This window comes from Phyllobates terribilis, unplaced genomic scaffold, assembly GCF_046119375.1.
Source record: "Phyllobates terribilis strain yellow unplaced genomic scaffold, ASM4611937v1 Scaffold_13__5_contigs__length_258822181, whole genome shotgun sequence".
Classification (NCBI taxonomy): domain Eukaryota; kingdom Metazoa; phylum Chordata; class Amphibia; order Anura; family Dendrobatidae; genus Phyllobates; species Phyllobates terribilis.
The window spans coordinates 5,067,122-5,093,096 of NW_027362773.1; the positions used below are offsets into that span (position 1 = coordinate 5,067,122).

Genomic DNA, 25,975 nt, shown 5'->3' on the forward strand with positions numbered 1-25,975 from the left:
ACATGTATAAAAAGTATAATGCGATCAAAATACTCAGTTGCCTAATAATTCTGAAAACAGTGTAGAGACTTTAGTGAGGGCAGTTTCAGTGGAGTGTAAAGAGCGGAAACCGGACTGTAGAGGGTCAAGAAGAGAGTTATCTGAGATATAGTGGATTAGACGGGCGTTGACCAATCGTTCCAGGAGTTTAGAGATGAAGGGAAGATTAGACACAGGTCTGTAGTTAGCAGCACAGTTTTGGTCCAGGGATGGCTTTTTAATTAATGGATGTATGCTTGAGTGTTTAAATGAAGAGGGAAAGATACCGGATGAGAGAGATTAAATATTTTAGTTAGGTGAGTGGTGACAGCAGGAGAAAGGAACTGAAGGAGATGTGAGGGAATGCAAGGAACCTGATCACTTCTTCCATGACACGTTCAAAGACAGAGAGTGAGCTAGATGTAATGGGATTATGGTATTAGGGGATTGGGAGAAAATTTCCTGTCTGATATGGTCAATTTTTTCTTTTAAATAATTAGCGCTAAGGTCGGTAGTCGGGGCTTTCACTTCTTGGTTGGAGGAGGGAATGAAAAATGTCAAAGAGGCATTTAGGATTTTTGGTAAGTGAGGTGATGAGGATATTGAAATAGGTTTGTTTGAAGAGGTGAAGGGTGAAGTTGTATGTTTTAAGCATAAACTTATAATGGATGAAATCTTCGGCCAGAATGGACTTTCTCCACAGATGTTCAGTACACCTGGAGCACCGCTGTAGAAAATTTGTTTGCAGTGTGTGCCAGGGTTGTCGCCGTCTGTGCCGAGTTGTTCTAAGTGTAGGAGGAGCAGCATCATCCAGGGCACTCTACAATGTATCATAATGTTTCAGTGCTGAGTCAGGGCATGAGAGGGAGGAGATCGGGGCCAATGATGAATGCAATTTCTTAACAAGTTTCTAGATGTTAATGGCGCATATATTTCTATAGGTGTGGTAAGTGGGGTTGTCCTGATTGGAGCGACAGTTACTGACGGAGAATGGCATAAGGTTGTGGTCAGAGAGGGGAGTTAGTAAAATAATTCACTTGTCGCTCTCAGAATAAAGCGATACAAAAAAAAATATTTTTTCTAAAAAAATAGTATTTATTGTGTGTAAAAGCACCAAAACATAGATATAAGTGTGGTACCACTGTAAACGTACTGACCCAAACAATAACGCTGCCTTATCAATTTTAAAACTCGCGGAATGGCATGAAAAAAAAAACAATTGATGAATTATTGGGTTTTGTTTATTTTACCTTCCAAAAATCGGTGAAATTTCTCCTGTTACCCGAATGAAAATGCAAAATTGGAGGCTGAAAAAAAAACATTTTTGTGGGAAAAATGTGAAAATTTTATTTTTTCGGCTCAATGTTATAAACTTCTGTGAAGCACCTGAGGGTTAAAGGTGCTCACCACACATCTAGATAAGTTTCTTGAGGGGTCTAGTTTCCACTGTTTAGGCACATCAGGGGCTCCCCAGATTCAACATGGCATCCGCTAATTATTCAAGCAAATTTTACATTCAAAATGTCAAATGGCGCTCCTTCCCTTCCGAACTCTGCCGTGTGCCCAAACTGGTTTTCCCCCACATATGGGGTATCAACGTGCTCAGGAGAAATTGCACAACAAATTTTGGGGTCCATTTTTTTCAGTTACTCTTGCGAAAGTAAAAAAAAATTGGTCTAAAGTAACATTTTTGTGAAAAAAGTTAAATGTTCATTTTTTTCTTCCACATTCCAAAAACTCCTGTGAAGCACCTGAAGGGTTAATAAACTTCTTGAATGTGGTTTTGAGCTCCTTGAGGGGTGCAGTTTTTATAATGGTGTCACTTTTGGGTATTTTCTGTCATAAAGGCCCCTGAAACTCACTTCAAATGTGATGTGGTCCCTAAAAAAAATGGTTTTGTAAATTTTGTTGGATAAATTAGAAATCGCTGGTCAACTTTTAACCCTTATAACTTCCTAACTAAGAAAAAATTTTTGTGACATATCTCTGATTTAACCCCTTTCTGGCCCAGGCGTATTAATACGTATCTCTGCCCTGGGCCTTATGGGCCTGATATACGTATTAATACGCCCTGGCGATTTCGCCCGCACACAAGCAGTGCTGGCGAGATCGCCGCAGGGTGTTAGCTGATTGTTATAGCTGACACCTGGTACTATGTGCAGGGAGCGGTTCCGCACAGCTCCCGGCACATTAACCCCCGAAATGCTGCGATCGAAATCGATCGCTGCATTCCGGTGGCAAGAGGAGGTAAGCGCTATACTTACCTTCTCTGCTGGCGTCCAGCAGCGTCGGAGTCCGGTCCCGAATGTTGCCATGGTGACCCGACGTCATCATGACAACATCCGGGACACCAGGAGGCAGGAAGTTGCTTTGGTCATGTGCAGTGCACGACCAAAGTAACTTCTCCCTGTGCAGCGCTGACAGGCTGCATGGCATAGGGAGCTGCTGCTCTCTATGCCATGCAGCCGATCAGGCTGCAAAAAGTGAAAGTCCCATAGTGGGATAATGTGAACAAGTAATAATAATGTCCGAAAGTGGAAAAAAAAAAAAAAAAAATTGTAAAAATATTAAAAAAAAAATGAAAAAAAAAATATATATATTGTACCCATAAATAAATAATCTTATGAAAAAAAAAATAAACCAATAAAAGTACACATATTTGGTATCGCCGTGTCCAGAATGACCTGACCTATAAAACTGTCCTGCTAGTTAACCCCTTTAGTGAACACGATAAAAAAATAAAATAGACTAAACATAAAACAGTTTTATCATCATATCGCCAAACAAAAAATGGAATAAAACGCGATCAAAAAGACGAATGTAAATAAAAATTGTACCACTGAAAACGTCATGTTGTCCCGCAAAAAACAAGCCGCCATGCAGCTCCAACGGCCGAAAAATAAGTTACAGCTCTCAGAACAAAGCGATGCAAAAACAATTTTTTTCTATAAAATAGTTTTTATTGTGTAAAAGTGCCAAAATATAAAAAAAAATATAAATGTAGTACTGCTATAAACGTACTGACCCAAAGAATAAAGCTATCTTATCAATTTTACCACACGCAGAACTGCATAAAAAAACCCTCAAAAAAACAATTCCTGAATTGTTGGTTTTTGTTTATTCTACCTTCTAAAAATCAGAATAGAAAGCGATCAAAAAATGTCACGTGCCCGAAAATGGTACCAATAAAAACGTCAACTTGTCCCACAAAAAACAAGCTGTCACATGACTGTCGGCCGAATTATGGAAGGATTATAGCTCTCAAAATATGCCGATGTAAAAACTAGTCTGCAAAAAATGCGTCTTTTAGTGTGTGACAGCTGTCAATCATAAAAATCCGATATGAATCTGGCATCGCTGTAATCACACAGACCCGAAGAATAAAGTAGTCTTATCACTTATACCGCACGAGGAACGGCGTAAAAACTAAACTTTAGGGTTAGGGTTGTGCTAGGGTTAGGGTTGTGCTAGGGTTAGGGTTGTGCTAGGGTTAGGGTTGTGCTAGGGTTAGGGTTGTGCTAGGGTTAGGGTTGGGCTAGGGTTAGGGTTGGGCTAGGGTTGGGGTTGGGCTAGGGTTGGGGTTGGGCTAGGGTTGGGGTTGGGCTAGGGTTGGGGTTGGGCTAGGGTTGGGGTTGGGCTAGGGTTGGGGTTGGGCTAGGGTTGGGGTTGGGCTAGGGTTGGGGTTGGGCTAGGGTTGGGGTTGGGCTAGAGTTAGGGTTGTGCTAGAGTTAGGGTTGTGCTAGGGTTGGGGTTGGGTTAGGGTTGGGCTAGGGTTAGGGTTGGACAAGGGTTGGGCTAAGGTTGGGTTTGGGATTTTTTCAGAAGTAAAGAAAAAAAATGACGATATGGCGACTAATGTTGAGCGCAAGTGCTCGCTACTTGAGTTTGCATCGGGTGCTCGGGTATGCACCGAGTATAGTGGGTGCTCGAGTGACATGCTCGAGTCTCCGCCCCAAATGTTTTGCAGCTGTTATACAGCCAAAAAAACCTTGCGGGGATTGCCTGCCACGTGTTTTTTTTGGGGTGTCTAATTACCGTGAAACATGCAGGGCGGGGACTCGCGCATGTCACTCGAGCACCCGCGATACTTGGTGCATACCTGAGCACCCGATGCAAACTCAAATAGCGAGCACTTGCACTCAAGACTAATGACAACTTATTCAATATGATGACCTAATGTTATCAAATTCTGTGTCGTACCTCAGGGTTCAAAATGTTCACTATACCCCTTGATAAAATCCTTAAGGGGTGTAGTTTCCAAAATGGTGTCACTTGCGGGGGGTTTCTACTGTTTAGGCACAACAGGGGCACATCCACTAATTATTCAAGCAAATTTTACATTCAAAAAGTCAAATGGTGCTCCTTCCCTTCCGAACCCTGCCTTATGCCGAAGCAGTGTATCTGCCTACTCAGGAGAAATTGCACAACAAACTGTATGGTGCAATTTCTCCTGTTACCCTCATGAAAATGCAAAATTTGGGGCTGAAAAACATTTTTGTTGAAAAAATGTGAAAATTTTATTTTTACGGTTCAATGTTATAAACTTCTGTGAATCACCTGGGAGTTCAGGGTGCTCACCACACATCTAGATAAGTTCCCTAAGGGGTCTAATTTCTAAAATGGTGTCAGTTGTGGGTGGTTTCCACTGTTTAGGCACATCAAAATTCAAGCAAATTTTACATTCAAAAAGTCAAATGGCGCTCCTTCCCTTCCGAGCCCTGCTGTGCGCCCTAACAGTGTTTTTCCTCACATATGGGGTATCTGCGTGCTCAGGGTAAATTGCACAATAAATTTTGCGCTCCATTTTTCCTGTTACCACTCCCTGCGAAAATAAAAAAAAATTGGGTCTAAAGTAACATTTTTGTGAAAAAAGTTAAATGTTAATTTTTTTCTCCCACATTCCAAAAATTCCTGTGAAGAACCTGAAGGGTTAATAAACTTCTTGAATGTGGTTTTGAGCACCTTGAGGGGGTGCAGTTTTTAGAATGGTGTCTCTTTTGGGTATTTTCTGTCATAAAGGCCCTTCAAAGTCACTTCAAATGTATTGTGGTCCCTAAAAAAAATGGTTTTGTAAATTTTGTTGTAAAAATGAGAAATCGCTGGTTAACTTTTAACCCTTATAGCTCCCTAGTAAAAAAAAAAATTTGGTTCCAAAATTGTGCTGATGTAAAGTAGACATGTGGGAAATGTTATTTATTAACTCTTTTGTGTGACATATCTCTCTGATTTAAGGGCATAAAAATTTAAATTTTGAAAATTGCGAAATTTTCAACATTTTTGCCAAATTTCCGATTTATTCACAAAAAACGCAAGTGATATCGAAGAAATTTTACCACTATCATGAAGTACAATATATCACGAAAAAACAGTCTCCGAATCAGCGGGATCCGTTGAAGTGTTTCAGAGTAATTACCTCATAAAGTGACAGTGGTCAGAATTGTAAAAATTGGCCTGGTCATTAACTTGCAAACCACCTTCGGGGGTAAAGGGGTTAATCGTCGGCCAATTGTGTAATTGTCTGGACGATGGGGGGCAGCAGAGAACTTGTTCGCTCAAGAGATTACAGCGGGTGGTTTTGCGTGACTTTTTCTGGCTGCGATAATGATGGCAAGTGGTGGGATATTATTGAACATCAGTGATATCGTTTGAAGAATCCTTCCCGTCACTGAAAACTTGCACGGTTCTTGTGAGATTCTGTGCAAAGTATTGAGGAATTAGACTTAGTGTTTTATTATTTTTTATCTGGGACATTACTGTACATGTAGCTGTTACACCCCTCCCCCTCTCTCATTTTTCTGTCCTAGCACTTGAGAGGTTGCTGTATAACACTCTGTTTGCTGGCTTATTAAATTGTTTGAAACTTCACCTTGAGTGCCGGGCTTTTGCTATACATATTACTGGCGTTGGACCCTGCCCGAGCACTGTGTATAGGTAGTGCAGTGATTAACTACTATATTTTTCTGTCCTGTCTTTTCTTTGGTAATGATGGCTACATTTGGAGAGCCCTGGTATAAACACCAGTCCAAGGGCACTCTTATTGCCCTCTGTGAGCTGAGACAGATTGACTTCACTGTCAAAACTAAGCATCAAATCATTGCTGAACTGCAAAGTGATGCAGAGCCAGTCCATCTGCAGAGCTGATGGGGAGTCTAGCCAAGGCCTGAGTGGCGCTGCCGTCAGAGTAGTGTGGACCCCATCCTGCAGATGGCCTTACAGCAACTCTACGCAGACGATCTTGAGGCTCGACTGTAGCTGATTCTGAAATTCCAGGAGCGAGCTGAGCGACAAGCCTAAGCCGACCAAGAGGCTGCTGACCGAGAGCAGCAGTAACAGCTGGGGTTAGGCCGAATCCAGAAGAAACCATCCACCTCATCGACCCGTGAGTCCGGCCATGCCCACAGCTTTAAACCCCATCCTGAACATTTTCCTGTAATGGAAAAGGATGGGGACTTGGACATATTTCTGCAAGGGTTTGAAAAAGCCTGCAGGCTGTACAAGCTGCCTGAGGACTAGGGGGCCTGATATTTAACCCCAGGGCTCAGAGGAAAAGCTCTGAGGTGTTTACTTCTCCAGCTCGAGACCAAGATGGAGATGATGGGGCCATCAAGCAGGCCCTGATAAAGTACCAGTTTATCTCTGAGGTGTACCGCAAAAAGTTCCAAGCCCTCCAGTGTAGACTACATGACAGCTATAGAGATGTGGTGGATTGGCTCAGGACCAACTTTGAGCAGTGGTTCCAAGGACTGTCAGTTACCAACTTAGATGACTTAAAGGATCTGATGATGAAAGACCAGTTTCTTCATCTTTGCCCAGTGGAGGTGCAACAGTTTGTGGAGGAGCTAAAGGTGGCTGCTAAAGCAGCTCAGATACCTAATGCGTATGAGGCCAATCACACACCAGAGGTGCGGAAGTCAGCTGTTGCCAGCTGGAAAGGGGGTAAGCCAACAAGCATCCCCAGCGTCCCTGCCAGCCAGCCCTCAGTGGGTCCTGCCCCATCTTCCAGCACCCGGCCTGCATCTGACTCCCGGCAGTGCTAGAACTGCGACTGAACGGGTCATAGCTGCCTCACCTGCCCTCAGGGGCAGAAGACGAACCCCCCCATCCAAGGCCCAGGGGCCTAATGCAGCTGTTCTTTTTGAGGGTGGAGCGGTTGGGAGTGTTTGCGACAACTTGCAATCTGTTACTGTGAGTGGTAAAGTCGCTCAGGGACACGAGAGCCAGACGAATCCTTATCAGCCCTTAGTTGATGTTCCCTGAAGGTCTTATCCCTGGGAAAACCCTGAATGCCATCGGGATTGGGGGTGTTTACCGACCTTTGCCAATGGCCCAGGTTTTCCTTGGCTGGGGTGCAGAGAGAGGGTTGAAGGGAGGTGCGGTTGTCGGAGAACTTCCGCACCAGTGTTTTATTGGGGACTGATCTGGTATGTTTGTTGGCTCACTACATTTGTATAAACCCTCCCACATCGGTTAATTCGTGTGACTCAAATGTTGATTATGTGAATGTTAATATGTCTTGTGGTACAGGTGAGCTCAGCCACGTCCTGCTGCGGGATGATGTTGCTGAGGATCCCCTAAAAGGAGCCAGCATGAGTTTTAAGGGCGTTCGGAGCAGGCACAGAGATCATGAATCAGGTGGTCCCATGCAGCTGACCAGTGTCACGATGGACTGTGACATGGCCAGTGGTTGCTGCCCCATGATTGGCACGCTTTCTGAGGTATTGGGGGATGATGGGGATATGGTACGCACAGCCTGTTAGTCTGATGGTGAAAGTTTGTTATTCCCTGGAGAGACCCTCTACATAGCAAATGTCACCCGTAGTCAGAGTGCCCAGAACACAGGTTATGCGCTGCCTTCTAGGCCCTCTTCGCCCAGTTGGATAACAGAACCGGCTGCGGACCCAGAGCAGGTCCCAGACTGTTCCAGTGAGGTTGGGGCTTTAACATAGCTTCTGGCTGTCTCTAGCCAGGAGTTCCAGGCGGCACTGCTTTCAGATACCAGTCTAGAGACGTTAAGGGACCTTGCAGAGAAGCCCATCTCTGAGTCCGATAAGGAGAGGATATTCTGATACCAGGGGAGGTTGTACTGAGAGACTGTTCCGGGTAAGCCCCAACAAGAGAGGCTAAGGGAAAGACAGCTGTTTGTGCCCTTTCAGTTAGGGAGGACCTGTTGCGGTTTACCCATGAGATTCCGCTGGCCGGACACTTGAAGATCAGAAAAACCCAGGGCCCGGCTGTCCCACCACTTCTACTGGCTCAAAATGGGGACAGATGCTGCCAACTACTGCTGCTTCTGTATCACATGCCAAAGAGTAGGGAAGTTGGGACCTGTGCCAAAGACACCCCTGATTTTTTTGCCAATGATAGAAGAGCCATTCCAGATGTTTGTTGTGGACATCATTGGCCCACTGGCCATCCCCAGCCACTCTAGAAAACAGTTCATCCTTACTGTGGTAAAATATGCTACCCGGTATCCGAAGGCAGTAGCCCTGTCCTCAGTTAAGGTCGATAATGAGGCAGATGCCCTTTGGACCATTTTTTTCAAGAGTAGGATTTCCCAGGAAGATGCTTATGGAACAGGGGACTCAGTTCTCGTCTCTGTTAATGGAAGCCCTCTGTAAGAGAATGCAGGTGCAGCACCTGGTATCAAGTTCGTATCACCCACAGACCAGTGGTTTGTGTTAACGAAACAATGGTACCCGTTAAGCAGATGCTTAAGATGCTGATTAAATTTCTTGGGTGTGACTGGCAGAGGTACCTCCCACACCTGCTCTTTGCTTACAGAGGGAGCTGTCCTTCACAGCGCTGAAGGCTGCCCTGGCCAGTTTCACAGTTCTGCAGGCCCCCAACTTCACCCAGCAGTTTGTAGTCCAAACATGCCAGCACATTTTTTTTTAGGTGCAGTGCTCAACCAGGTAAACGGGGAGGGAGAAGAGCATCCGGTGATGTTCCTCAGTCGCAAGCTCTTAACCTGTGGAGTGGCCTATGCCACTGTGGAGAAGGAGTGCCTTGCTATAGCGTGGTCCCTGCGGAAGCTGCATCCCTACCTTTACTGGCGCAACTTCACCATAGTGACAGACCACAACCTTCTCAGCTGGCTGCATCGGGTAGCTGGCATCAATAGTAAACTACTGAGATGCCGCTTGGCTCTATAGCTGTATGATTTTACCATTCAGCACAAAAAGGGTAGCGAACATGGTAATTCTGATGGGTTGTCCCGCCAAAAGGGATGCGGAGGAGATAGTCTTCCAAGTCTATATGTAAATCGATCTCCCATGCAATCTCTAAAAGGGGGAGGTGTCATGGAGAACCTTAAAATGCTTTCAGAGAAGAGCTTGCACTCTCCTCTGTGCAGCTGACCACTTTCCTTTGGAATTAGGTAATTATATATACTCCAGTGGCTAAACAAATGTGAGCCCCTGTTTCAGGAATTTGGATTAGATTTACACTCGAGATAAGTGTTTTAGAAACGTAAAGATCTAAGATGTCTTTGTCTGCTTATGAGAAAAGTAAGATGGGAGGTTTGCTTGAACTGCATCAATCCAATAGATGGAAAATCATATTTTCAGAAACATGATGAGGTTACCGCTCACTTTAGCAGGCTCGTAACCATGATAAACAGCGGGTTACTTGGTGCGCGTGTGCCCCTAGTAACCCGATGTTTATCATGGTTACCAGCCTGATCGCTGGTCACACACAGCGATGTGTGCTGACCAGCGGGAGGGCGACGACCAAAAAAAGGTCCAGGACTTTCTGCAGCGATCAGCGACCTCACAGCAGGGACCTGATCGCTGCATAGTGTCACACATAGCGACATCGCTGGTGAGGTTGCTGTTGCGTCACCAAAACCGTGACACAGCAGCGATCTCGCTAGCGATCTCGCTATGTGAGACGGGGGCTTTACGCACTGTGTAACTCCCTGTCTGGATTGAAGATTTTATTTTCTGTACAATAAATTTTGGAAATTGGATACCACTCCGCTGGAAAACTTTCTCTTCTATGTTGATTACTGGTCACAGGACGGTGTCCGTGCAAGTGAGTATCTAACGGGACAGATTTATACTACTGGCTGGGGAGCTGCTTCACCTCCTTATATTATATTTCTTGGTTTATTCTTTTATTTTATGTAACTGTATATTCTGTATTTTGTTTGTCCCCTTTGCAAAATCCTTTGTATATTTTTTATATAGACTACCTATCGTTCTGGATTAAATATAAAATGTAATAGTTCTGTTCCTATTGTTCTGTAACCTGCACCCCAAAGCTATACGCTACCAGAACCGAAACGGTCAGTCAGCCTATATAAAACCCGCCAGGTGGTGGCAGCTAATAATCTTTCTTAGGTTATCGTGAAGTTAGCAGTGATCTACGGGGGTATATACATGTTTTCCAAGTGTTGGAATCCGGAGGTGTATATACCATATGCTCCCTGTTAGTTTTCCAGTAACTGGCAGCCTGTGGCCTCCTATGTTGTCAGCCAATTGTGTAATTGTCCGGACGATAGGGGACAGCAGAAACCTCTTCTCTCAAGAGATCACAGCATGTGGTTCAGCGTGATCTTCCCGGGCTGCAATAATCGTGACACTATGCATGTTTGGTATCTGCATAATCATACTAACCTGGAGAATCATAATGCCAGGTCGTTTTTACAGTAACATGAACGCTTTAAATAAAAAAACAGTTGCAGAATTGCACTTTTTTATGCTATTTCGCCACACTTGGAATTTGTTTCCCGCTTTCCATTACATAATATGATAAAATGAATTATGTTGATGAAAAGTACAACTTGTCCTCAAAAAGCAAGATTTCACACAGCTATGTCATCAAAAAAATTAAAAATTTGTGCCTCTTGGAATAAGAGGAGGAAAAGCTGAAAGCGCAAAAATGAAAAATCGCTCAATCCTTAAGGGGTTAGACTCTGTTACTGCCATCAATTTCAAAGACAGAATTTCATTTTTCGAAATTTAAATGGAAATTGTCAAACTTTCACCTTCTGATATACTTTCTGTGTTTTGTTGTGAATAAAATGTGGCTATAATAGATTTCTAGATCATTGGATTCTTGTGTTCTTTACATTTTACAGTGTCCCAACTTTCTTGGAATTGGGGTTGAAGATATTTAATTTCCAAAAGTATGAAAAAGTAGTCTGAAATATTAATTGTTAAACTAGGAGTAAATCCTTGCATTCTCTCATTGCTTATAGTGCTTGTTGTTTTTAGTATTTTACATACTGTAACACATGGTGATATAATTAATTATGCCTTTTTTTCTAACATAACAGGCTTTAACAGCTTCCGATCTAAATTTAATCTTGTATGTCTGTGAGACGGTGGATTTGCAACAAGTTTTTGGACAACATCCCTGCCCACTTACTCAACCTGTTCTACTTTCTCTCATCCAGCAACTATCTTTTGACCTTTGCACCCGTACTGAACTCAAACTTAAGTAAGTTTTCTACTAAATATGTGTTATATCTACAGTAGTTTTCAAAATAATAGTAGTTCAATATGACTTAACCAGATTAATCATTGTTTTTGGTATGAATTATATTACCACATGTCAAACCAGTTGGTGCAGTAGATTCTAAGAAAACCAACAGACTCCGAATTTGTGATCTGCATGTTTTTGAGTCTGTGTATTTGAATAATTAATTGAAAGGTGATGTGTTCAAAATAATAGCAGTGTGGAGTTCAATTAGTGAGGTCAATTATTCTGTGAAGAAACAGGTATGAATCAGGTGGCCCTTACTTAAGGGTAAAGCCAGCACATGTTGTGCATGCTTTTTTTCTTGAAAACCTGAGAAATATGGGTCGTTCAAGACATTGTTCAGAAGAACAGCGTACTTTGATTAAAAAGTTGATTGGAGAGGGTAAAACTTATAAAGATGTGCGGAAAATGATAGGCTGTTAAGCTAAAATGATCTCCAGTGCTTTAAAATGGAAAGCAAAACCAGAGAGACGTGGAAGAAAACCAAAGACTACTATTCGAATGGATCGAAGAATAGCCAGAATGGCAAATGGTCAATCAATGATCAGCTCCAGGATGATCAAAGACCGTCTCAAGTTACCTGTGAGTACTGTGACAGTTAGAAGACGCCTGTGTGACGCTAATGTCTTAAAAAGAATTCCCGCAAAGTCCCACTGTTAAAAAAGGCAAGTACTGAAGCAGATACAATTTGCCAAAGAACACATCAACTGGCCTAAAGAGAAATGGAGAAACATTTTGTGTACTTATGAAAGTAAAATTGTTCTTTTTGGGTCCAAGGGTGGCAGACCGTTTGTCAGACAACCCCTAAACTCTGTATTCACTGTCTTCAAAGTGTACTGTGCCTTGAAGCATGGTGGTGCTAGCATCATATATGATATGGGCATGTTTCTCATACTATGGCGCTGGTCCTATTTACTGCATACCAGGGATCATGGACCAGTTTGCTTATGTTAAAATACTTGAAGAGGTCATGTTGCCTTAAGCTAAAGAGGATATGTCCTTGAAATGGGTGTTCCAACAAGACACCGACCCCAAACACACCAGTAAACAAGCAAAATCTTGGTTCCAGTCCAACAAAATTGAGGTTATTTGGTGGCCAGCCCAGTCCTCCTGGACCTTAATCCCATTGAACATTTGTGGGATGACATCAAAAATGTAGTTTCTGAGGCAAAGCCAACAAATGCCAACCATTTGTGGGATGTAGTCAAAGCATCCTGGGCTGGAATAACAGGTGACAGTTGCCAGAAGCTGGTTGACTCTATGCAACAGATGTGAAGCAGTTGTGAAAAACTGTAGTTATACAACTAAATAATAGGTTAGTGATTCACAGGAATGCGAAATCCTCAAAAAAAGAGTACATATTGTGTGTTTGTAACAAATGCAGACACTGCTATTTTTTTTAGAACAGCCCAATGTTCATTTTCTGTTATTTTCTGTAAAGTAGTTAAAAATGATACATTTCTTTCATGTTTTGCATTAGAAAACAGTGTGCTATGTTCCCAATGCATGAAAATAAAAACTAGTATAAAGATTTTGTGCTTAACTCATGTTTTTGAACACACTGCTATTATTTTGAACACTACTGTAGAAAATCACATTTGTATATATTTGTGTTGAGAATTTACAGTTTAATTTTGTCATACATGTCACCATAATGTGTTGATTAGATCCATTTGTGTACATGGTACGGGAATAAGTCCACTTTCCTATTAGGCTAAACTGCACAAAACATAACAACTATGAAAGAATAAAATATCTGGACTGACTTAAACACTCAAATATGTCATCTGTACATACAGTATGTTTATGTAAACTCACCTTTATCACTTAAAGCGAACCTATCATTAAAAATGTTATTCTTTAATATAAAAGCACATGTAACAACATTAATGGTTTGACTTTTAACTAAGGCTATAGCAAAATGTAGAAAAACTCCTCTTCATGGCAGGAGCCTCTCACTGAAATGAGCCGACTTCAGGAAGTCGCCTCCACTGGGGAGGGAAATTCCCAGGCTCCCCTGCTGTGCTGATTTCACTCCCCCAGGATGCATTGCAGTAAGTTTACTTTCACTATCCTTGCATCAGTGATGCTCAGCACATAGTGTTGGTTCATCTACATCCCCGGCCAGAGCAGTCTGCCTGCTGCAGGGCTGAGCACAGTGGGTCTGGCAGAGATTCCCAGCAGTCCAGCACTGAGCCGTCCATCTGCATGGGCCAGTCAGTCTGCTCATTGGCCGGGCATGTGACTATTAACACTGTGTGCTGAACAGCACTGGCAGTTATAGATGCAGGGCAGGATCGCTGGGCTGCTGTAATACAATGGTAACTATTGTGCTATGAATCAGCCATAACCCAGCGACTGGTGGGAAAGCACAATAATCTACTACCAGGATATGCAGGCAGCTCTTCTGTGTCTCCTTAATTTATCAGGCAGTGAGTTTCAGAGCTGCCTGTGCGCTTCCTCCTTTCTTGATTCAAGTCCTTGTTGTGGGTGGGATTCAGACTCCCACCTGGCAGATACTTGCATACAGCACCTAAATTAGGATCTGAAGACTCCTACAACTGGATTACTGATTGCACCCTTCCCCCAACTTTCACAGCAAGTAGAGGTGAGAAGAAGAAATGTAATGGAAAATAACAGCTATCTACTGACAGAAGATATGTGCCAGACAAGAGGAGATTTATTTATTTTCAGTACCTGTGTATGAGCAGTGTAGGGACATACTAAACTGCATATTGGGATGATGGGATGATGGGCTGCAATGCTAGACTCGACCACTAGATGGCACCACATTTTTCAATGGAAATACTTAAATGAATCAGAACATCCACACAGCTGGATTAAAGTTTAATAGAACCAGGGAAAAAAGATTATAACTATTTGGGATTATGTGTAGAATATCGGGGTTACACACGCCTGGTGATATATCTCATCAACATCTCATAGGAATATGTGTATAATTATTGTTCTGTATGGGGATTATGGGTGAAATATCACAAATACACATGCCCAGGAACATATTTCATCTACTTCTGATAGGAATATGGGTATAACTATTGTTCAGTATGAGGATTATGGGTGAAATATCACAAATACACATGCCCAGGAACATATTTCATCTACTTCTCATAGGAATATGGGTATAACTATTGTTCTGTATGGGGATTATGGGTGAAATATCACAAATACACATGCCCAGTAACATATTTCATCTACTTCTGATAGGAATATGGGTATAACTATTGTTCTGTATGAGGATTATGGGTGAAATATCACAAATACACATGCCCAGGAACATATTTCATCTACTTCTGATAGGAATATGGGTATAACTATTGTTCAGTATGAGGATTATGGGTGAAATATCACAAATACACATGCCCAGGAACATATTTCATCTACTTCTCATAGGAATATGGGTATAACTATTGTTCTGTATGGGGATTATGGGTGAAATATCACAAATACACATGCCCAGGAACATATTTCATCTACTTCTGATAGGAATATGGGTATAACTATTGTTCTGTATGAGGATTATGGGTGAAATATCACAAATACACATGCCCAGGAACATATTTCATCTACTTCTGATAGGAATATGGGTATAACTATTGTTCTGTATGAGGATTATGGGTGAAATATCACAAATACACATGCCCAGGAACATATTTCATCTACTTCTCATAGGAATATGGGTATAACTATTGTTCTGTATGGGGATTATGGGTGAAATATCACAAATACACATGCCCAGGAACATATTTCATCTACTTCTGATAGGAATATGGGTATAACTATTGTTCTGTATGAGGATTATGGGTGAAATATCACAAATACACATATCCAGTAACGTATTTCTTGTACTTCCCCATACAGAACAATACAGAACAATAGTTATACCCATATTCCTATCAGAAGTAGATGAAATATGTTCCTGGGCATGTGTATTTGTGATATTTCACCCATAATCCCTATACAGAACAATAATTATACACATATTCCTATTGAATGTAGATGAAATATGTTCCTGGGCATGTGTATTTGTGATATTTTAGACATAATCCCCATACAGAACAATACCCACAGTCATGGCCAAAAGTTTTGAGAATGACACCAAAATTATATTTTCACATGATCTGCCTCTGGTTTTTATTAGTGTTTGTCTGATGTTTATATCACATACAGAAATATAATTGCAATCATATTATGAGTACCAATAGGTTATATTGACAGTTAGAATGAGTTAATGCAGCAAGTCAATATTTGCAGTGTTGCCCCTTCTTCTTCAAGACCTCTGTAATTCTCCCTGGCATGCTCTCAATCAACTTTTGGACCAAATCCTGACTGATAGTAGTCCATTCTTGCATAATCAATGCTCGCATTTTGCCAGAATTTGTTGGTTTTTGTTTGTCCACCCGTCTCTTGATGATTAACCACAGGTTCTCAATGGGATTAAGATCTGGGGAGTTTCCAGGCCATGGACCCAAAATCTCTATGTCCTCATCAACACCCACACCTGTGTTAATGGATCAATCACTAAAACGATGTTAGCTGCTCCTTTTAAGGCAGGACTGCAATGATGTTGAAATGTGTTTTGGGAGTTAAAGTTCATTTTCTGGGCAAATATTGACTTTGCAAGTACAGTAATTGCTGTTAAACTGATCACTCTTTGACATTCAGGAGTATATGCAAATTGCCATTACAAAAAATGAAGCAGTAAACTTTGGAAAAATTACTATTTGTCTCATTCTCAATACTTTTGGCCATGACTGTATATTCCTATGAGATGTTGATGAGATATATCACCAGGCGTGTGTAACCCCGATATTCTACACATAATATACCAGAAATGTCAGCTGTAGAAGCATGCACCAAAAAAACAGTTAGACTATGGTGGAAATTTCATGCAGGTTTTTGACTAAGTCCATGTGAAATCCAGCCTCAAACTGCCTCCCATTGTTTTCAATGTGGAATCTGCCTTTTGTCATACACCGATTTTGTTTTTTTAAGATGCTTCCTCATGGACAGTGTGGCTCATAGCTACATGAAGATTAGCCCCATTAAATGTCAGACCTCTGCTTGATGGTAACCACTCCCATCATCCCAGGTTTTAGTCAGATTCCCATATTTGTGTCTTGCTTGTTTCTCCTGACCCGAACTCGGCTGCCTTATAGGTATATATGACGCTGTCAAGTTCACAGCTGAGCTGTGCATCGCGGTCCATACTCAGATCGCAATACACATATATGGTAATCCAAACTTATGGAGACTATTTAGACTGGGTGCTGAGGGCAGCGCCAGTAGTACATCTAGCCTTGTCTGCTGTTACGTTTGTCACACTCATGAGTGCTCAGCCCTGGCATGGTAGAGAGATTCCCTCAGTCATTCTCTCTGATACTCGGACAACCTCTTTTTAACTCACTGTTTTAGGGACTTTGGGTCTCATAACGTCACATGAACCTTCCGGAAGCCAATCAATGGCCACTTTCCTCTCTCTTCCTTTGGATGTAATGGACATTCAGAGCAAGGCTAGGTGCAGACGATTGTGTTTTTTTTTTCTCATCCGAGAAAATCGGATCAATTATCCTAATCACACTGCGATCAGAATTTGATCAGTGTGTGATCTGATTTTCTTGGATATGGAAAAGATAGAGGAAAAACTATCTCATACATTGTGTCAGTCTGTGCAAATCGGACCACACCCAGATGTCATCCAAGTGCAGTACGATGTTTTCCGTGCACTCATTGACTTGCATGGCTGAGTGCGATCCGAATATCAGTTATCACTGCCTCATTGGATAACCTGGGAACAAGTGCAATTAATCAAAACAATGGATAGCAATTGTCAGATTATTACAGCCATCTGCACGAGCCCCATGTCAGAGAGAAGCTGCTTTGACTTTTACTGAACAAAGTAAGAGTAAAGCAACCTTTGATTGGCTGCAGGGATCACGTGACATAACATTGGAACGGCGCAGGCATCGGAGGTGAATATTTTACATGGGGGAATATAGCAATTTATTGAAAAAGGGTTGTTCAATTAGTGGACAACCCTTGTAATAGGGATGACTGATTCTACTGAAATTCTAATTTAGCAGTTTGCTCCAGGAAATTAGTTTTTCATGAAATTATGTGAATGGATTGTTCATTATTATGCTTTTGGGTCTCTCCAGAGCACAAGTGTAGGGAGAAAAAAAAATACTCACCCTGTTGCCTCCCTGTCCCAGTGCTGCAGCTCCCTCCATTTTCTCCTTTCTCTCTTCACCGCATGCAGTGTTCTCTTTCTGCATCTTCACTCTGCACTGGGGTATGCCCCTCGTCATGATATGCCCCTCGTCATGATATGCTTCACCTATGACCCAGTAGTCTGCTCCTCAGGTATGTGTATTGTCATATAAGGGCTCGCTCACACCAGCGTATACATCGGACATGTGCTATTCGATTTTTTTATTGGAAAGCACTTGGACCAATGTTATTCAATGGGGCAATACTGATGCCAGAATCTGTCAGTGAAAAAAAATTGCATTATGCTGCGATTTCACTCTGAAATCAGATGCCGTTCAAGTCTATGAGTGCGTGGAAAACATCAGACTGCACTTGGATGTCATCTGAGTGCAGTCTGATTTCCACGCACTGACATAATGGAGAAGATGGGGAAATTTTGTTTTCCATCTTCTCCTCACAGTGTGCTCTGATTATCTGATCAGCGTTTGATTAGAGTGTCGGTAGCATAATAGACGCAATTTTCTTGGATGAGAGAATCTACAGTACGGTTGTGTGTGAGAGCCCTAAGAGGCATACTTGGTGCTGGAAGCCCCAGTGTAGAGTGAAGATACAAGAAGAGGACATGGTGTGCGTGGTTATGGAAGAAATGACAGGCTGGAGGGAGCTGCACAGAGGACTGAACTGGGGAGCATAGCAACCGGACAAATGACACGTATAGAGATAGAAAAACCCTTTATATAACTTTTTAATATGGCTAAATCACAAATAGATATGTATGGAATAAATCAGATATATTTTTCAATTTTTTTTTTCGCTATACACAAACACATACTCAAACATAAATATACACACAAATATAAGAATATCATAAAAATACTATTTTGGGGTCCTGAGTTCAAATCCCACCAAGGACCACATCTGCAAGGAGTTTGTATGTTCTCCTCGTGTTTGTGTGGGTTTCCTCCAGGTTCTCTGGTTTCCTCCCACACTCCAAAGACAGACTGATAGGGAACCTAGATTGTGAGCCCCAATGGGGACAGTGATTATAACCTGAGTAAAACGCTGATGAATATGATTGGGCTATATAAGTGAGTAAAAATATTTGGAGAAAGTGAGAGATGCATACATATTGTGTATGCATAGTATATACTTATTACAGAGGTATATATAGAGATAGGAGGCTTTCTTTATATATGTGTGTGTGTGTATATGTGTGTATATCTATCTATATCTATAGATAGATAGATATAGATAGATAGATATATAGATATTCTAGATGGTGGCCTGATTCTAACGCATCGGGTGTTCTAGAATATGTATGCGGCCGACCGGGCGCAATCAGCAGAGCGGTGTTTAAATTTTGCGCCAAAATCGCTGATTGATCGCGGCCTGCAACCGCGACCAATCAGCAAAGCAGTATTTAAATTTGGCGGCAATATCGGTGATTGGTCGCAGGCGGCGGCCGCGACCTACCAGCAAACCGTGTAAGTGAGGACTGGAGAGCGTGTTTAAATTTGGCGCCATAATCGCTGATTGGTCGCGGCCGGTTACCCCAACCAATCAGCAAAGCGGTGTTTAAATTTAGCGCCTATATCGCTGATTGATCACGGCCGGCGGTCGCGACTAATCAGCAGAGCGGGGTTTAAATTTGGCGCCAATAATGGTGATTGGTCACGGCCGCGACCAGTCAGCAGAGCGGTGTTTAAATTTGGCGCCAATATCACTGCTTGGTCGCGGCCGGCCACCGCGACCAATAAGCAAAGCGGTGTTTAAATTTGGCGCCAATATCGCTGCTTGGTTGCGGCCGGCCACCGCGACCAATCAGCAGAGCGGTGTTTAAATTTGGCGCCAATACTGCTGATTGGTTGCGAGCGGCGGCCGCAACCAATCAGTGAACCGTGTTAGTGAGGACTGGAGAGCGTGTTTAAATTTGGCGCCAAAATCGCTGATTAGTCGCGACCAATCGGCAAAGCGGTGTTTAAATTTGGCGCCAATATCGCTGACTGGTCACGGCCGGCGGTCGCGACTAATCAGCAGAGCGGGGTTTAAATTTGGCGCCAATACTGCTGATTGGTCGCGGCCGGCGACCGCGACCAATCAGCAGAGCGGTGTTTATATTTGGCGCCAAAATTGCTGATTGGTCGCGGCTGCGGCCAATCAGCGACCGGTGTTACTGAGAGCGGGGAGTGGCGTTGATGTGCGGGTACTGTCGGTGTGAGTAGACGGGAGAAAAAGTAGGTAGGAGTATTTAAAACAAGAAAATGATAAGGGTGCCCATACTTATGCACCTGTCAAATTTTGTTTGAATGCAGATTGCACATTTTCTGTTAGTACAATAAACCTCATTTCAAGGCAGAAACTTTACTGTGTCCAACAGTTATTACATATATCAAACTGAAATAGCTGTTGCAAAAACACCAATTTTTATAAAACATTAAGCTTAAGATTAATGGAGGTGCCCAAACTTTTTCATATAACTGTGTGTGTGTATATGTGTATGTATATATATATATATATATATATATATATATATATATATATATATATATATGGCGTAAGATTTTGTTTATTTGTAAGGCAAAAATCTCTTCAAATTTACAATACAATTGATATGAGACAGGGTTTTAAAAATATCATATACATAGAGCAAAAATAAACATGGGGTTAAGGTAATGCTGTATATTCTAATCTGCATTATGTCGATTGCCACATTTTTTTTGTGTATTTCTCCCTTTTCAGTGCATCAGGCAAAATCTGCTTGTTACACGTGTAATTTTAGCCATGAGTTTCATTGCGAATCTGCTGTAGGAAGACTAAGCATACCAAGCTACCATGAAAGGCTTGTCAGGTTTTCAAGATTTACCCTTAATGTTTTGTAATAGAATGTTTTGTTTACAAATTGTATGAACTTTTTTATATGTTTTTTTTATTTTGTAGTTACTTGGAAGAAGCAGTAATGCATCTTGATCATAGTGACTCTGTGACAAGAGATCACATGGGAAGTATCATCAATCAAGTGCGTCAGAAACTGTTTCAGTTCTTGCAAGTGGAGTCTTATTCCGCTTTACATAAGGCTGCAAGGCGACTGATGATTATGCTTCAGGGGCTAGTCACTTCTATTAGTTAGACTTTTTTCAATGTACATTCTTTCAACAACTGAACTGATTGTAAAAAATTTTTTTTAATAAACTGTACTTGTTTGTACATTGCACAGCATACAGTGGAGGGAATTTCCTTGTGATTGTAACACAAATGAAAGGCCACAAATAAATTTCAGTCTTAATTGTTGATATCTTTATTGGCTGAATTTTAAAATTTTGTTTATATTTCTTTCCTTTATTGTAAAATTGCAATACAACTTATTTAGTTATGTTTTTAGATCATGTGAAATATACAGTATATCTAATAAATTTTCATTTTGGCACCTGAACATTTTTCAATATAGTTCATAATATTGAGTAAAAATCTATCTACATATAACTCACATATTCTATGTTAAAGGGGTTGTCCGCTACTAGGACAACCCCTTCTTAAACTAAATGTTTGGCCCCGATAAAATAAACAAGCATATACTCGCCTCCCGTGCCGACTCCATTTCAGCGAGGAAGGGGCTGGAGCTGTGCCATGGAGGATGGAATAAAATAACGGGGAGGGGAGGGCTGTGCAGATGTAGGGGGATCAGGGGAGGAGCTGTGCTTGGGAGTGAGGAGGAGGGGAATGGGGGGTGAGGGGGTGGAAAGAGGGGGGAGGAGGAGGGGAAATGGGATGAGGATGGGAAATGAGGGAGCAGGAGGGAGAATAGTGGGAGAAGGAATAGGTGGAGAGAATGGGGGAGGGGGAGAATGGGGGGGTGAAGGGGGAGAATTAATGGAGGAAACAAAGGGGGAGGAGGAAGGAAAAGAGGGTGAGAATGGGAGGAAGAGGAGGGGAAGAAGAGGATTGGGGGTAGCAAGGGGAGATGGGTGAGAATGGGGGGATGCAGGGGGAAATGAGGGGGGAGAATGTGATGATGAGGAGGAAACGAGAAGGGAAAATGGGGGAGGGGAAAATTAAGGGGAGGGGGAATGGGGAGAGCAGATGGAAACAAGGGGGGAGAATGGGGTGAGGAGGAGGAAGAGAGGAGGGAGAATGGGAGGGGGAAATGAGAGCGGAGGAGAGGAAATATGGGGGGTGAGGAGGTGGGAATAGGAGGAGGTGGAATGGGGGAGGGGAGGAGGAAGCGAGGGGGGCAGAATGGGAGGGGGAAACAAGGGGGGAGCAGGAGGAAACGAGGGGGGAAAGTGGGGTGAGGAGGAGGTTGAATGGAAAACGGGGAAGGTGAAAACGAGGAGGGGAATGGGGGAGGAGGAGGGGGAAGGGAATAGAGGGAGAACGAGGGGGGAAATCTCATCTCTCTGGTTGGAATGGTCGGATTCTGAAATTTTTTGCTTTTTTCTGCTCCATTAACTATGCCGAAGAAGATTTCAAGAGGCTTAGTTGAAATCTCTGTTAGTTCAACAAATACGTTAAAACATTTCCGATATGTGTTAAACTGGCTCTCAATGGCTGAAATAAATGAAAAATGTTATATCGAACGAACACTGATCTCTTTGGTTGGAATGGTCGGATTCTGAATTTCTTTCCATTTTTCTGCTCCTTTCACCATGGCGAAGAAGATTTGAAGAGGGTGAGCTGAGATCAGTTTTAGTTCAGAAAATACCTTAAAACATTTTTGATATCTCAGAAACCACTGGCTCCCAATGGCTTAAATCAATGAATAATATATCGGACGAACACTATTATCTCTGGTTGGAATGGTCAGATTCTGAATTTTTTTTCTTTATTCTGCTCCTTTTAGCATGCTGAACAAGGTTTCAACAGGGTGAGCTGAGATGTGTTTTAGTTTAGCAAATACCTTAAAACATTTCTGGTATGTGAGAAACAGCTTGGCTCCCAATGGCTGAAATCAATGAATAATGTCATATCAGACGAACACTCATATCTCTGCTTGGAATGGTTGGATTCTGAGGGGCGTGGCTTGGACTCCAGCTATGTGAGTCGCAGGAGTCTGGAGCTCCATAGAGGCAACTTGAAAATCGACTTATACACCAACTAAAAGAGGATTTACCTCTCCCATACCACCTTGGGCCTATTCTGGATCACCTTAAGATCATTTTGAGACTATAACGAGGTCTCTGCGTCCACATTTGCCGGAGATATTCACCCTAGAAGCCGGTGGGGAAGCAGGGCCGCGGGCCAGGGATTTCCCTTGGTCTGTTAATGTACAGATGAGCCTGAGGTGCTGGAAATTGTTGTTTTCAGTAGGATTGACCCCAGAACACTGCGGACCCTAGAATCAGCAATTATACAGAAGCTCGAGAGGACTTCAAGGCAGCCACCGATGATTGAATAAAGCAGCGCATCGGAGAAACTGTGCAGGGAGCGCCAGACGCGGAAGAACTCTAACTCCGCAATTCATCACTACTGCGGCACCCCAGGACATGGAGACAATGGGGAGATTTTTCGGACACAGCGACAGAACACCGGAAGCTTACAGCATCCTCAGCGTGATAAGACTGACCTTGTAGCGCCGCGGTCCCAAGGCACAGCAACTGTCCGTAGACATTGCTTAGGACCCTGGAGACGAACTTTAGCTGGGAGCTGTGTGGAGAGTGCAGTGGGTGTAGGAGAACGCTCACTTCGTGACTTAACACTGTGAAGCAACCAGATCCAGGAAGACTTCAGTGGCACCCAGCACTTTTAACTTGGTGGGTCTGACCCCAAAGCGCCGCGGACCCAGGATACAGCAGGTGCCTGAAAGCTACAGAAGACACCTGAGGAGATCTTGGTGACTGGCATCAGCGGTAGCTGAGGAGGAGGAGCAGTGCGGGAGGTGCCGGGTGCAGGAGTACACAGACTGAGACCCGACGGCACCCTTGAGCAGAGGTTGTGATGGTCTCCTCAGACCTGAACACCTTTGACACCGACATCAGGGGAAAACGGAGAGGCAGTCCTTTGAGACGGAGCCAACAGCGAGCACTCTTGCAGCAGTCCGACTTCTGATCCAGAGGTCCCGGAGAGCCGGCACCCAGTAGAGGCAATCCTGGAGTCACAGCGGTGACCCCCGACTTGGTTTGCAACGCGGGCAGTGCTGCGGGAGCCCCGGGGCACTTCAGGAGTACAAGGCTACAGCTTCCAGCGGCGCTGTCAGGCCAGGGTAAGAGCAGTCTGAGCGGAGGTAGCCTGCGTTCGCATTAACCTGCGGGAGTCTCTGTGCCTTGTTAGCTCTCCTCCTGTGTTCTGATCACTCCAGAACAAGTGGTGATAGCACAGGTATGACTGTGTTCTTGTGGTCCCACTGAGGAAATTGTGTGCAGTTTCCTACACTATACTCAACAGTTTGTCAATAGAGGTGGAACACCAGTGTGGGATACCCGGTAAAGCTGCAGTTTGGAATGTTTGTTTCCATTAGAAACCTCACACTCCTGCGGCTTCTTTCTGCCCCCCACTAAATTCTCGGAGCTGCAATAAATTGGGAGCTGCGGAACCCAAACTCAGTCTCGTAGATCTAGTTCCTATCACCAAGACCAATAGATCTCCATAAGGTTATTTTATCCGAAAGATACCTGGATCTTAACTGTTTCAGAATATAGCACAAACTCTCTCTGAGTGATTAACAGGAAAAAGGCAACCTTATAGTAGGTTACTTAACTGTAAAACCCCTATAACCCGTATCACCTCCAATAGGGGAAGAGTCCTTCTTTATCCTTCGCTTCAGCTAATCATATTGTCAGTAGGGGTAAACCAAATTTTCGGAAGCCATCTTGGATACTTAATGCATAGGCTTTACCTTCATCCTTTAATTTAATAAAGTTCAAAAGATCTGTTTTTGAGACGCTCAAGCAACTACCCCTATTGGAAAACCCATCATTCTAGGTCTGTCATCATGGACTAACCTTGGTGATTCTGCTTAAAGTTGATTATTTTTTGGTCTTAGCTTGATATTTAAGGCTGTACTTGGTGTTCTGCTGTACTAGTACAATCAGGGCCGGCTCCAGGTTTTTCTGGACCCCGGGCGAAAGAGTCTCAGTGGGCCCCACGATTCATGATGCACAGATACCGCAGAGAAATATAGATATAGTACAATGCCGAAGATTTCACTTCTTACATTGAGCGATATCTCTTGTAAATTCCACAATAGCTCAGAAACCGGCGAATCGCTCCACACAGTATACAGGCCCCATAAAATGTTCCATACAGAATACTGGCCTCCATAAAATGCTCCATACTGAATACTGGCCCCCATATAACGCTCCTTACAGAATATTGGCCCCATATAACGCTCTATACGGAATACTGGCACCCATATAGCGCTCCATACAGGTTACTGGTCCCCATAAAACGCTCCGTAGAGGATACTGGCCCCCATATAAAGGTCCGTACAGGATAGTGGTCCCCTTATAATGCTCCATACAGGATACTGGCCCCCATATAATGCTCCATGCAGGCTGTTCCCCCCCACATAATGCCCTATGGAGGCTTTCCCCCCTTATAATGCCCCATGCAGGCTGCCCTCCCCCTTATAATGCCCCATGCAGGATGTCACTTCTCCCCCCCCATATAATTCCCTATGCAGGATGTCCCTTCCCCCCATATAATGCTCCATAAAGGATGTGAGCCCCCATATAATGCCCCATGCAGGATGTCACTTGTGCCCCCCCCCTCATAACGCTCCATACAGAATACTGGCACCCATATAGCGCTCCATACAGGTTACTGGCCCCCATAAAACGCTCCATAGAGGATACTGGCCCCCATATAACGGTCCGTACAGGATACTGGTCCCCTTATAATGCTCCATACAGGATACTGGCCCCCATATAATGCTCCATGCAGGCTGTTCCACCCACATAATGCCCTATGCAGGCTGTTCCCTCCTTATAATGCTCCATGCAGGCTGCCCCCCCCAGATAATGCCCCATGCAGGATCTCACTTCTCCCCCCCATATAATGCCCTATGCAGGATGTCCCTTTCCCCCTATGTAATGCCCCATGCAGGATGTCACTTCTCCCCCCATATAATTCCCCATGCAGGATATCCCTTCCCCCCATTTAATGCCCCATGCAGGATGTCACCCTTCATATAATGCCCCATGCAGGATGTCACTTATCCCCCCCATATACACTGTGTTCCAAATTATTATGCAAATAATATTTTCTCAGATTTTCCCAAATTACCTATATGAATTGCAGTCATTGTAATTTT

At 43.1% G+C, this 25,975-nt stretch overlaps 1 protein-coding gene across 2 annotated transcripts in view; it reads left to right on the top strand.

The window, feature by feature from the left end:
* The window catches only part of EDC4 (enhancer of mRNA decapping 4), a 555,140-nt gene extending 534,127 nt beyond the window's left edge, over positions 1-21,013 (top strand). For both annotated transcript variants that reach the window (XM_073657960.1, XM_073657961.1), the window contains 2 exons: positions 11,297-11,460; positions 20,668-21,013. In XM_073657960.1, coding sequence (XP_073514061.1) covers positions 11,297-11,460; positions 20,668-20,857 — 354 coding nt within the window. In that variant the 3' untranslated portion in view covers positions 20,858-21,013. The remainder of the gene's footprint in view (positions 1-11,296; positions 11,461-20,667) is intronic.
* Positions 21,014-25,975: the final 4,962 nt, after the last annotated feature.